General features: G+C 38.4%; 1 protein-coding gene across 5 annotated transcripts; it reads left to right on the top strand.

The window, feature by feature from the left end:
* The first annotated feature begins 2,228 nt into the window (after nucleotides 1–2,228).
* On the top strand, nucleotides 2,229–6,384 carry KLHL34 (kelch like family member 34). Of its 5 annotated transcripts, none has more exons than XR_012314179.1 (2): nucleotides 2,229–2,629; nucleotides 5,312–6,384. XR_012314179.1 is itself a non-coding variant. In XM_073670739.1 (2 exons), exons 1-2 carry the CDS (start codon nucleotides 2,758–2,760, stop codon nucleotides 5,346–5,348), a joined length of 1,809 nt encoding a protein of 602 aa, XP_073526840.1. In that variant the 5' UTR covers nucleotides 2,636–2,757; the 3' UTR covers nucleotides 5,349–6,384. The 5 variants fall into 5 exon arrangements, 3 of the variants coding, with proteins under 3 accessions (XP_073526840.1, XP_073526843.1, XP_073526842.1); XR_012314180.1 differs by having other exon boundaries at nucleotides 5,308–6,384; XM_073670739.1 differs by lacking the exon at nucleotides 2,229–2,629 and adding an exon at nucleotides 2,636–4,525 and having other exon boundaries at nucleotides 5,308–6,384.
* Nucleotides 6,385–13,282: the final 6,898 nt, after the last annotated feature.

Below are 13,282 nucleotides of genomic sequence, written 5' to 3'. Positions count from 1 at the left end.
TGGGGCATTTGTATAGTGTGGGGGCCATCATACAGTTTGGGGACATCATACAGTTTGGGGGCTACTAAAGGGTCAGTATACTGTGTGCGGGGTACTATATAGTGTGGGGACATTATACCATGTATAAGAGAGCATTATACTGTGTAGAGGGTAGCAGCACAGAGGGGAGACTAGGGACATTCATTATTAAAGGGAATCTGTCACCCCCTGGGTGACTTATCTGACCTCTAATATGGGCATACAGGTGATAGAAATGTAAATCTATACCTACCTCTATGCCTCATATTAGAGGTCTGGTTTGAAATTGCTTTTCATTCAATCCGTTTTCTGATGCTTGTGGGCTGGGGAACGGCGCAATTTTTTCTCCCGGCTATGTCGTTTTCAGCAGTGATCTTGTGCGCAGGCGCCAGGGAGTCACAGTGACTCCCCGGCCCGCTAGCATCAGAAAACAGAATGAATAAAAAGCAATTTCAAAGCAACCAGACCTCTAATATGAGGCATACAGGTAGATATAGATTTATATTTATATCACCTGTATGCCCATATTAGAGGTCAGATAAGTGCCGGGGGGTGACAGGTTACCTTTAAATGTTAAATAGTAACTTATTATTATAGGGGCACTCAAGTTATTGTGACTGTCAAAGGGGCACACAGAAGGCATTATTGCTTTCTAGGGGGCAAAATGTGGGCACTGTTTTCTGGGGCACTTGCACAGGGCATTTCTATAGTCTAGAGGTTTGTTTTACCATCTAGAGGGCACACAGTACCACACAGCAGGTGCAGTAATAGGGACACATACAGCAGCAGAGGCTCAGTATTGGGGTATCAGCAGTATAAGGAGTTTGTGCAGGTTAGGGATAGATGGGCATGTGCTGGTAATGTGAGAAGTCACATGTGTCTTTGTTGTAATCTCTGCAGCCGAGTCCTGGCTGTAAGAAGTTGTCATGTCGGTCTGGACCAGATGGAAAAGATGGGAGAAGTGAACGACTTCTCCAGAAAGAACGTCAGATGTAAGTCACCACCTATAACTGTACTGGATATACATTATCTCTATACCAAGTTTAAGAATGTGTCTGACGTTCGAAATGCGTCTGGTTATTATCCATATTCCCGTGCTTTTCCCGCTTTCTTCTACAGCATGGACTATAGTCCTCAGCTTTTGTAAATATGTTCCAGAGATACTGGCTTTTTAACATGGATTTGAAATAAAGAAACAAACTTTTTTACTATTACGTGGCGTCCCAGGAGCTGGATCATTTACTCTTCCTCCAGTCACTGTAATCTCTTACAAGTTCTGCGGGAGTGGTACATACCACTATATGGTCACCATATGGCGGTAATATCAGTGTTGGTTTTTTGTATAGAGATTTTATTAAGTAACAGCGCGGTCATCTACTGAGGTTCTCCTACATCTACTATTAGGGTGAGCTGCGCCACCATAGTTGCAATTAGGGGCCCAATCTGAAGTTTCGCCCCCCCCAGAACCAAGTTTCTGGGTCCAATAGTGGCTTTAGGATTAGATAGGGCCACCATAGTACCATCTTTGATATCATACCCTATTTTTCCATTATTGCTCCATATTCCAGAGATCTTGTCTTTTGTTTGTAAGGATATTTTTGTGGCCATGTTGACTTTACACTAGGTGTCGTTTAGTATCTTTATCTCCTATTCTGAAATCTATTACTGTTTTTTTAGTGAATATCTAATAAAATGGTGTTTTTAATAAGTATATATCGGTGAATTAGTTTTCTATATAGTATATACTGTTTAATAGCTATAATTATTCAGTGAAATATTTTGTTAGGATATTTACAATTAAGAATATTTTCAAAATTGCTTCAACGTTCTATTATAGTTCAAGATAACTATGCTTGATATAACTAAGGACCTGTAAGGATAAGATGGATTTTTTATCTATATACTGTTCTGTCATTGCTATAAACTATTTATACATGTTACATGGTCACTGAGATGAATTCTGAAATGTGTAAGATATAGCAGGGTATGAATCCTAGAGATAAAGTAAAAGTATGTAGTGCAATATATGTAAATGATGAATATGCATGAATATCATAAGTGAAAATGTAACAATAATCTTTTTACAAATATCTGACCTAACAGTACTGTATACTATATCCATTTCTCACAATAGGTGGGCACTCATGGAATATGAGATAAGGGTATTCTAAAGTGCCATGTTGCACAAACAAGTCTGTCCCCTTAAACTGCAGCTCCGCTCTGGGAAAGTGAAGTAATCTTGTCTTGTGTTTGCATGCTATTCCTGTAACTGTGAGTTATGATGATATCATTCACCCAAGCCTGGAGATACACATGTCAAACTATGGCGGTCACTATAGTCTTCTAAATTTGGTCTACCTCTTCTCCGCGGCTGTTGATTTGATCTTTAAACAAATGCTTTCAGTGGAAGTGACAAAGGGTCATCTACATAGAAAGTACTACTGGGCTATACAACTCAGGAGTGGATGACAGACCTTCATACAGGGAGATCCAGGTCTAAACTTCCAGAAGGGAATGGAAGAGATCTTTTGTTTTGTGGACGATACAAGTCACATCCATGGATTTTGAGAATAAAGAATTTTGTTGCATATCAAGGCCTGCACTGGAGAAGGTGAGAGAAAAAAAACATAGCTTCGTTGTAGAGATGCTGCTCTGCAAATGCAAATCTGAGAATTACAAGTGCTGCATTAGATGTGACCATTGCAAATATTTTTAGATTTCCTGCTATCATTATGCATCATGAGCTATTTCTTGGCTTTCTGCAAGTCCCATCGTGGCATGGTATTTACCCAGTACCAGTTGCTTCGATCTTATGGCCACTTGTGTGATGTTTCTCTAGTAGTGGATGGACATGAGTTCCCAGCGCACAAATCATTGCTTGCATGCTCAAGTGACTACTTCAGGGCGATGTTTAAAGACTATACAAAGGAGTCAAATGCCTCTGTCATCCATCTTAAAATTATCTCAGCAACAGGTCTGCAAAATATACTGGATTTTATATATACATCATGGTTGTCACTTTCAATGAATACTTTGGAGGATACGTTGGAAGCAGCGACTTACTTGCAAGTGATGGATGCAATACCACTATGCAGCAAGTATATAATCAATAACTGTGACTTGGAAAATTGTTGCTTTTGTGCAAATATTGCATCACAGTATTATCTTATAGATGCTTTAATGGAAACGGAGACGTACATTGTCCATAACCTTTGGAAACTGTTACAAGAGGATTTAGAATGGACTGAGCTTCTGGAATTAAATACAAAGTCAATGATCAAGCTGATGCAGTGTGAAAATATTCCAAAAGTGACTGAACATTGTCTACTGGATTTAGTTCTGAAGTGGTTGCAGTTTGACAGAACCCGGCTGTTACATGCCAAGGTGCTTTTTGAAAATGTACGTTTTGGATTATTGTCATTAGAATCCCTTCGAAAACTCTACACCCAATCTGAGGTTCCTTTAACACCATCAATCAAAAGTCTTGTTATCAAAGCAATCAATTATCATTCATTCCCTGCAAAACAACCCATCTTACAAGAAAAGTATAGCACAATGAGAAACCAGAAAGGTTGGATTCTGCTAGTAGGAGGCTCTGCCAATGGAGAACTAGTAGAGAATGTTCTAGGGTTTGATGTCTACAATCATAAATGGAGAATGGTGACAAACCTAAAAATGAAAGTTCAGCATCACTGCACATGTGTAATCGGCAACTTTCTATATGTCCTCGGGGGAGAAACTCCTGAAAAATTGGAAGGCAACTCAAGCGGTGCTTGCTTGTCACCTACAAATATTGTTTATCGATTTGACCCAAGGTTCGATCAGTGGATGCAAGTCTCTGGAATGATGGAGAAAAGAGCTCAGTTTTCTTGCTGTGTTGTAGACAATCATATATTTGCAATAGGTGGAAGAGGAGATAAACTGGCTATACATTCATCAGTGGAAGTCTATGATATAAGTAGAGATGCATGGACAAAGTCTAAAGAGCTTCCTTTCAAAATCTATGGTCAGGCCAGTGCAGTACACAAAAACATTGTCTATATATCTGGTGGAAAGTTTAATGGACAGGCGAGCAGCTGTAAAGATGTATACTCGTTTAATAAATTAGAAGCACAATGGAAAAAACAAGCTTCAATGACAATTGCAAGGTTTGGACACCAGATGGCCACTGTTAATGATGCCATATTTACATTTCTAGGAATTTATGAACCTTTTTCAGATATAGAGAAATATGATCCATTGAACAATCAATGGACTCGATTGAGACCAATGACCTTTGACCGTTTTTGCTATGGTTTGGTGGTGGTAGAGCAAACTGTACTTCTACTTGGAGGGAAGAAATGGCAGGACTCACAGGAGGTGGCGACACACAATGTTGTTGGGTATGATTCAGAAAATGATTGCTGGGAAGAAATCTGCAGCCTAGCATTTCCATTCTGTGGCCTACAGTGTGATGTTCTACAACTGTCTGACTCAAAGGAGAGCGAGGAACAACAGATCAAACCATGTACACAAATTAAGTGACATAACTGGTAATGTATGACAATAAGTAGTTCATATTTGAATTTAAAGGGATTGTTTAGAATTAGAGAAAAGGTCTGCTTTTCCCCCAAAAAAATAGCACCAGTCTTTGCTATTGCATCTCCGTCCCATTCAAGTGCATAGGACTGAACTGCAATACTAGGCGCTACCCAAGAAAAAGAGTGGCACCATTTCTGAAAAAAGTGCAGACTCTATTTTTTCCAATCTCAGGCAATTCTTTAATAGTGTTTTTTGCAGTTCCCATAGGTTCTTAACACAGAGCGAAGTGAAGATAATTTAATATTTAAAGAGAATCTATCATAAAATTCATGTTTCCCGAAAGAAAGGCAGCATGAATCAGGCACGGAGTGCATTATTGCAGCCATGTATGTTTTACTTTGAAATACTTCATATTTCAGAGAAAACATGATTTTAAAAGCTGGCAGGACAATATGTGTCTCGGATGAGGCTCAGAATATAGGACAACCAAAAAATTGCAGGAAAATCATGGTTGTCATGCAATGGTAATCCCTATAGTGGAAATTTTACAATTTTTGTAACTTTTTTTCTATAGGAAATATTTCAGTTTGTTTCCAATAGTTTTTGGTGATTGTTTAGCACCAGCCTGAATGTTGTGAGCCCCTTATATTGAATACGTTGTTAAATAAAATGCTGCCATACAATCCATTGAATTTATTTTGAGCACTTTGTAAAGCTATAGGTTCAGTAAGACATTTATATCCCAACTAATGTATTTTATCTTTCAAGGCAGAGATGTAGCCCAAAGGAAGACATGGAGCTGTTTGTAATCTGGACTCCATATGTCATTCATTGCTAAAATTACAAGAAAAGATCATGTGGCCCCATCCAGAACTGATGGCCTAACTATGGAAGAGACCTTCAATATTTGACCACTGGGTTTCTGACTTTGACAACACTACGTATCAACTGTGGACTAAGTTGGACAGTTGGATTACCAGGAACAGATAAAGAATGAAGGAACAAACCAACTTCATCCATCTGATCGACAGTGGTCCCAAGAGTCGGACCGACCCACATATTCTAATACTGGTAGACAATTCTAAGTAAAAGTTATCCATATTATAGTTCAGAAATATCCTTCTAATTCAACCATTAACTATTTATGTATGGTTACAACTGTAGTGCTGCTTGACATTCGGTATATCAATATTTTTGTCTGTAAATAGTAACAAGCAAATATAAGAAACTTTTCTGTATGTCATGTTAGAGACATATGCTTCTTTATCCACTGAACAGTAACTTCTTAACTCCCCGCACTGATCATTTACACTCAAAAATGCCTACATCTGTCTACAAATCTGTCTGTAAAGTAATGCTGTTGACTATAAGTCTATAAATAGGTGGGGAAGTATTAAACACAAAGCACACAAAAATAAACTGCTGATGATTTTAGTGCAGAGGGAAAAACTGCTAAAATGCAACATAAAAGTCAAATAATAGTCCGAAATAGTGTTATTTCTTATATACACATGCCAGCTTATTCTATAAAGTTACCTAAAATTATAGTTACACTTTAAAGGTAAATTCCACCATAAAACAAAGATAATAAGGTGTATAGCTATAGCATGTCAAATTGTAAACCTTTTTCTAAAATGAAAAATGCAAAAGTACATGGGTACAGAACTGTGCAGGATTCCATATTCATTAAGTATACTGTAAAGTTCCCGACATTCTAAGAGCAATTATTAATGTATTACCTGCGTTTATATGTACTTTTTTGCTAATAATTTGAAGAATTGTTCTTTGTGCTGTAAACATAGACGTTAATGTTGTATATACTGCTAGGCTGAAATTCTATAATAAAGCGATTTGAAGTAACAAAAACACTGGCATTATTGCACAGACATTCTAGAAAACTCTTGATTAAATAACACAGCCTAATTTTGGATTAAAACTTATTTTAAAACAACATTTTAGGTCCTTGATACTAAGTAAAACAATATTTTTTGTCTCCGATCAGCTGGGAAGGGAGAAGAATTGGTGAGGTGTTATGACAGCAGTAGTATGAAGGCAGCAGTTGGCCTCTTCTTGATTCTGCATTTCTGATCCATGAAACCTAACTATTTGGCAAATCTCTTTTTTTATACAGGGGCTGGATGAGATCAGGTTTAGGGTTGTCTATGAAACAAAAAAACTAACCGGTGAACAGGTGCTTACTAGGAGCAGCTACCTCCATATACCAATAAAAAACAAAGTAGCCCTCTGCAACGCTAAGTATACAAACATGAAATATATGAAATTTGAATAGCATTACTGCTGTAGAAAATAGAAATAAATCTCAGCGCATAAATTGGCCAATTCATGTGTACCTGGTAGCCAGGTACTATTTTCTAGAGTAGTAATGCTATTCAAATTTCATATATTTCGCACCTAAGCACCTGGTCACACCTATTTCTTGTTTTGGATGTGCCAGCCAGTTTTTTCTGTTTCTATGTATAAGCTTTGACTGAGCTCTCCGCCTCTATGCCACAGGTGGTTTTAATTGCAGCAGGTTCTTGCCTTCCCATACACAAGCAGACTTTTGTCTCTTAGAGAGGAGTTCACACAGGCAGGTTACTGGTATTTTGAGAAACGCCTTAATGTGGCTACCAGGTACACCTGAATTTATGCGCTAAGATTTCTCATTTATTTCTATCTTCTAGAGCAGTAATGCTAATCATATTTAATATACTGTATTTCATGTTTGTATACGTAGCGCTGCAGTGTGCTACTTTGTTTTTTATTTCGATTTGTCTGTGGACCATGTGTCATTGAGCTGAATTACAGGAAACAGCCTTTGAACAAGTAACACTTTCTAGAAGACAGCAGCCATGTTTTTTCTAATCTCACGCAATCCTTTTAAAAAAGATTTAAATAAGTTTTAAAAAAAACCTGCTCCATCAAGTTCAACCTTTCTCTTCCAGTTATACATTATATATATATATATTTATCGCTAATGCAGGGCAGCAATCCTTTTCCTGTGGAAGTCTATGAAAACCAAAACGCGGCTCTACAGACTTACATTAAGGGTGTGTGCACACAACATCTTTTAAACTTAAAGTTTTTCAAGTAGAAGACGCTCCGAAAACTCTGCCATTCTTTTTTCCCTGAAACATCTTATGCATTCTTTTTGTTGATTTGTTTCCTGAGCGTTTTTCAGAATCGACCCTTGGTTTTTGAGACGTCTTTTTTGCAGTTGTTTACTGAATGTTTTTTTTTCCACCACATTGAATAATGAAAACATTATTATAATGATGGCAAATTGTTCCAAAAGACGTCCCATCATATTTCGGGCATCTTTTGAGCTTTCCTATTGACTTATATTGTAAAGTACAGAGCATCTTCCAAGTAGAAAACACCAGAGAATGGACAAGTCACTTGTTAACAGCTTGATGTTTTTAGAAACCTGAAGTGGTTAAAAGATGATCAGAAGGTTAAACATATGCACAGCGAGTCATTTTAACATAGAAATGCATATGTTCATTCTTTTGAGTGTTCTCTGTTATGTTGTTCAGGTGGTTTCCATGTGAAAAAGATGTAGTGTGCACGTACCCTAAGAAAGGAACTTTTGATCCTCACACAAACCACTGCATGAGCCGGTCAGTCTGTTTTCAGGTCATGTGCATCAGAAGGGGACCGAGACTGCACTGGAATCTGGAAAAGACGGTGATCGGTAAGTATTTTAATATACTTACACTACACCACATATTATTAGGATGGTATAGGGAAAAAATAGTGAAACTTCTTTCTTTAATTACATCTTTAAATGTATAATGTATTGTACAGTTATTGAGTTTATTTAATCTTTTTTACCAATAATGTCATAAAAAAGTTACATCTGTGAAATCAGGTGGTATAGGGTAAAAATGTAAGGTTGTTGTAGGTAACCGGTGGGAGAGAGTGTTTGTCATGTAGTCTTGGCCATGTGCCTTAGACTCGGCTCAGTGGGGTTCTTTCTTCAGTGTAAGAGGTCTGTTTAGAGCGAAAAGGAAGGAAGGCTCATGAGGAACTCTAAGGGTACAGTGAAGGAAATAAGTATTTGATCCCTTGCTGTTTTTGTAAGTTTGCCCACTGACAAAGACATGAACAGTCTATAATTTTAAGGGTAGGTTAATTTTAACATTGAGAGATAGAATTTCCAAAAAAATCTAGAAAATCACATTGTATAAATTAGATAAATGTATTTGCATTTTACTGTGAGAAATAAGCATTTGATCCCTCTGGCAAACAACACTTAATACTTGGTGGCAAAACTCTTGTTGGCAAGCACAGCAGTCAGACGTTTTTTGTAGTTGATGATGAGGTTTGTACACATGTCAGGAGGAATTCTGGTCCACTCCTCTTTGCAGATCATCTCTAAATCATTCAGATTTTGAGGCTTTCGCTTGACAACTCAGAGCTTTAACTCCCTCCATAAGTTTTCTATGGGATTAAGGTCTGGAGACTGGCTAGGCCACTCCATTACCTTACTGTGCTTCTTTTTGAGCCACTCCTTTGTTGCCTTGGTTGTATGTTTTGGGTCATTGTCTTGCTGGAAGACCCAGCCACGACCCATTTTTAATTTCCTGGCGGAGGGAAGGAGGTTGTCACTCAGGATTTTACGGTACATGGCTCCATCCATTCTCCCATTGATGCAGTGAAGTGGTCCTGTGCCCTTAGCAGAGAAACACCCCCAAAACATAATGTTTCCACCTCCATGCTTGACAGTGCAGACGGTGTCCTTTTGTCATAGGCAGCATTTCTCTTCCTCCAAACACGGCGAGTTGAGTTAATGCCAAAGAGCTAAATTTTTGTCTCATCTGACCACAGCACCTTCTCCCAATAACTCACAGAATCATCCAGGTGTTCATTGGCAAACTTCAGACGGGCCTAAACATTTTCCTTCTTGAGCATGGGGACCTTGCGGGCACTGCAGGATTTTAAAGCTTTAAGGCGTAATGTGTTACCAATGGTTTTCTTGCTGACTGTGGTCCCAGCTGCCTTGAGATCATTAACAAGTTCCCCCTGTGTAGTTTTAGGGTGATCTCTCACCTTCCTCATGATCAAGGATACCCCACGAGGTGAGATTTTGTATGGTGCCCCAGATCGATGTCGATTGACAGTCATTTTGTATTTCTTCCATTTTCTTACTATTGCACCAAGAGTTGTCTCCTTCTCACTCATCGTCTTACTTATGTTTTTTTTAGCCCATTCCAGCTTTGTGCAGGTCTATGATCTTGTCCCTGACATCCTTAGAAAGCTCTTGGTCTTGCCCATGTTGTAGAGGTTAGAGTCTGACTGAGTCTTTTATACAGGTGACTATGTAAGACCGCTGTCTTTAATGCAGGTAACAAGTTGATTAGGAGCGTCTGACTGGTCTGTAGGAGCCAGAACTCATTATGGTTTGTAGGGGATCAAATACTTATTTCTCTCTGCAAAATGCAAATAAATTTATCTAATTTATACAATGTGATTTTCTTGATTTTTTTTTGAATATTCTATCTCTCAATGTTAAAATTAACCTACCCTTAAAATTATAGACTGGGCAGTGGGCAAACTTACAAAAACATCAAGGGATCAAATAATTATTTCCTTCACTGTATGTGCACACAATGCCATTTTCAAACGGATTCCAAATGGAACCCATGTGAAAAAGTGCTAAAAGATGCTCTTTCACATGGGTTTTCACATCATATTCACAAAGAATGAACATAATGCACAGCAATGTCAAAACGACTTGCTGTGCATATGTTCCATCTTTTGTCACTTCTTTTAACCGCTTCAGACTTTGAAAGCCCTGAAGCGGTTAAATGAAATGACCTGTCTATTCTTCTGGAAGCCTGCTACTTTATATAAAGAATGTAAAAAAAAGGCACCACAAAAGACGTTCAAAGAGGCATTAGAGAAAAAACTCCAGAGAAAATACCTGGTATGCCAGCGTCTAAAAGATATTGCGTGCATATATCCTAAGGTTATGTTCACACGTGGTAGATTTGCTGCAGAAATTTCAGTAACTCAAAATCAGGTCATTTTTTCTGAACAGAGTTGTTCCTGAAGCTAACATTTTTTTTGGTACGCCCCATTCAGATAACCTGAATGGACACAGACGTTACTGCAAGAATGCTTCACAGAAGTTTATAACATGGAGCCATAAAAATACAATTTTCACATTTTTCCAACAAAAATGTTTTTTCGCCTCCAATTTTGCATTTTCATAAGGGTAACAGGAGAAATTGCACCATGAAACTTGTTGTGCAATTTCTCCTGAGTAAGCCGATACCCAATATGTGGGGGAAAACCACTGTTTAGGCGCATGGCAGGGTTCGGAAGGGAAGGAGCGCCATTTGACTTTTTGAATGTAAAATTTGCTTGAATAATTAGCGGACGCCATGTTGCGTTTCGGGAGCCCCTGATGTGCCTAAACAGTGGAAACCCCCCACAAGTGACACCATTTTGGAAACTAGACCCCTCAAGGATTTTATCAAGGTGTATAGTGGACATTTTGAACACAGAGGTTAGACACAGAATTTGATAACATTAGGCCATCTTATTGAATAAGTTGTCATTAGTCTTGAGCGCAAGTGCTCGCTACTTGAGTTTGCATCGGGTTCTCGGGTATGCACCATGTATTGCTTGTGCTCAAGTGACATGCTCGAGTCCCCACCCCTCATGTTTCATGGTTATTAGACACCCAAAAAAAAACATGCAGGGATCGCTCGTGCATGGCAGGCAATCCCCATGAGGTTTTTTGGCTGTATAACAGCTGAAAAACACATAGTAACATAGTTTTTAAGGTTGAAGGAAGACTAAGTCCATCTAGTTCAACCCATAGCCTAACATGTTGATCCAGAGGAAGGCAAAAAAAAACATGTGGCAAACACTAAGCTCCACATTGGGGAAAAAAATTCCTTCCTGACTCCATACGACAATCAGACTAGTTCCCTGAATCAACGCCCTATCAAGGAATCTAGTATATATAACCTGTAATATTATGCTTTTCAAGAAAGGCATCCATGCCCTTCTTAAATTTTAGTAGTGAATCACTCATTACAACATCATGCAGCAGAGAGTTCCATAGTCTCACTGCTCTTACAGTAAAGAATCCCCGTCTGTGATTATGATTAAACCTTCTTTCCTCCATACGTAGAAGATACCCTCTTGTCCCCGTCTCAGGCCTCAGAGTAAAAAGATCAGTAGAAAGATCTTTGTACTGTCCCCTCATATACTTGTACATATTAATAAGATCACCCCTAAGCGTTCGTTTTTCCAAAATAAATAACCCCAAGTGTAATAACCTGTCTTGGTATTGCAGACCCCCCAGTCGTCTAATAACCTTGGTCGCTCTTCTCTAGTTCAGCTATGTCTTTCTTATACACCGGAGACCAGAACTGTACACAGTATTCTAAGTGTGGTCGCACTAGTGACTTGTATAGAGGTAAAATTATGTTCTCCTTATGAGCATCTATGCCTCTTTTAATGCATCCCATTATTTTATTTGCCTTTGCAGCAGCTGCCTGACACAGACCACCAAACGTGAGCTTGTCGTCCACCAATACACCCAGGTCTTTTTCAGTAACAGTTTTGCCCAGTGTTTTACAATTAAGCATATAATTATACATTTTATTTCCTCTACTCAAGTGCATTACCTTACATTTATCCCCATTAAAGCTCATTTGCCATTTATTAGCCCAAGCTTCTAGTTTACATAGATCCTCCTGTAATATAAAATTGTCCTCCTCTGTATTGATTACCCTGCAAAGTTTAGTGTCATCTGCAAATATTGAAATATTACTCTGCATGCCCCCTACAAGGTCATTACTAAATATGTTAAAAAGAAGTGGGCCCAATACTGACCCCTGTGGTACCCCACTGTTAACTGAGACCCAGTCTGAGTGTGTTCCATTAATAACCACCCTTTGCTTCCTATCACTGAGCCAGTTCTTAGCCCACATACATATATTTTCCCCTATACCCATTGTTCTCATTTTATGTATCAACCTTTTGTGTGGAACCGTATCAAAAGCCTTTGAAAAGTCCATATACACAACATCCACTGCATTTCCTTGATCCAGTCCGGAACTTGCCTCCTCATAAAAGCTAATCAGATTAGTTTGACAGGAACGGTCCCTCATAAACCCATGTTGATATTGGGTCATGAGGTTATTCTTCTTCAGATACTCTAGTATAGCATCTCTTAGGAAACCCTCCAGCATTTTACCCACAGTAGAGGTTAAGCTTACTGGCCTATAATTTCCAAGTTCGGTTTTTGTCCCTTTTTGAATATTGGCGCCACATTTGATATACGCCAGTCCTGTGGTACAGATCCTGTTATTATGGAATCTTTAAAGATTAAAAATAATGGTCTATCTATGATGTTACTTAATTCCTGCAATACTCGCGGGTGTATCCCATCCGGGCCCGGGGATTTGTCAACTTTAGCGATTTTAAGACGACGCCGTCCTTCTTGCTGGGTTAAGCAAGTGACATTTAATGGAAAATTTTTGTCATCACTAATCATGTTTTCTGTCATGCCATTTTCTTGTGTAAATACTGTTGAAAAAAAATCATTTAGCATATTGGCTTTTTCCTCATCCTCATCCATTTTTTAGTTTTTTACTAATTATGTAGTTAAAGAATATTTTGGGATTATTTTTACTTTCTCAGGCAATGAGTCTCTCTGTCTCAATCTTTGCTGCCTTGATTTGGTTTTTACAGAATTTATTTAATTTTCTGTATTTATTTA

Source organism: Phyllobates terribilis, unplaced genomic scaffold (assembly GCF_046119375.1).
Source record: "Phyllobates terribilis strain yellow unplaced genomic scaffold, ASM4611937v1 Scaffold_2__4_contigs__length_985480577, whole genome shotgun sequence".
NCBI lineage: Eukaryota > Metazoa > Chordata > Amphibia > Anura > Dendrobatidae > Phyllobates > Phyllobates terribilis.
The sequence above is the reverse complement of the archived record's forward strand: the minus strand, read 5'-3'. Positions and strand labels throughout refer to the sequence as shown.

Bases quoted from the DNA above. Each gene is read 5' to 3' on its own strand.
- KLHL34 (XM_073670739.1), top strand. From the start codon at position 2,758: ATGAGCTATTTCTTGGCTTTCTGCAAGTCCCATCGTGGCATGGTATTT. The intron at 4,526-5,307 runs GTACACAAATTA...TTATCTTTCAAG, and splicing joins GGAACAACAGATCAAACCAT to GCAGAGATGTAGCCCAAAGG.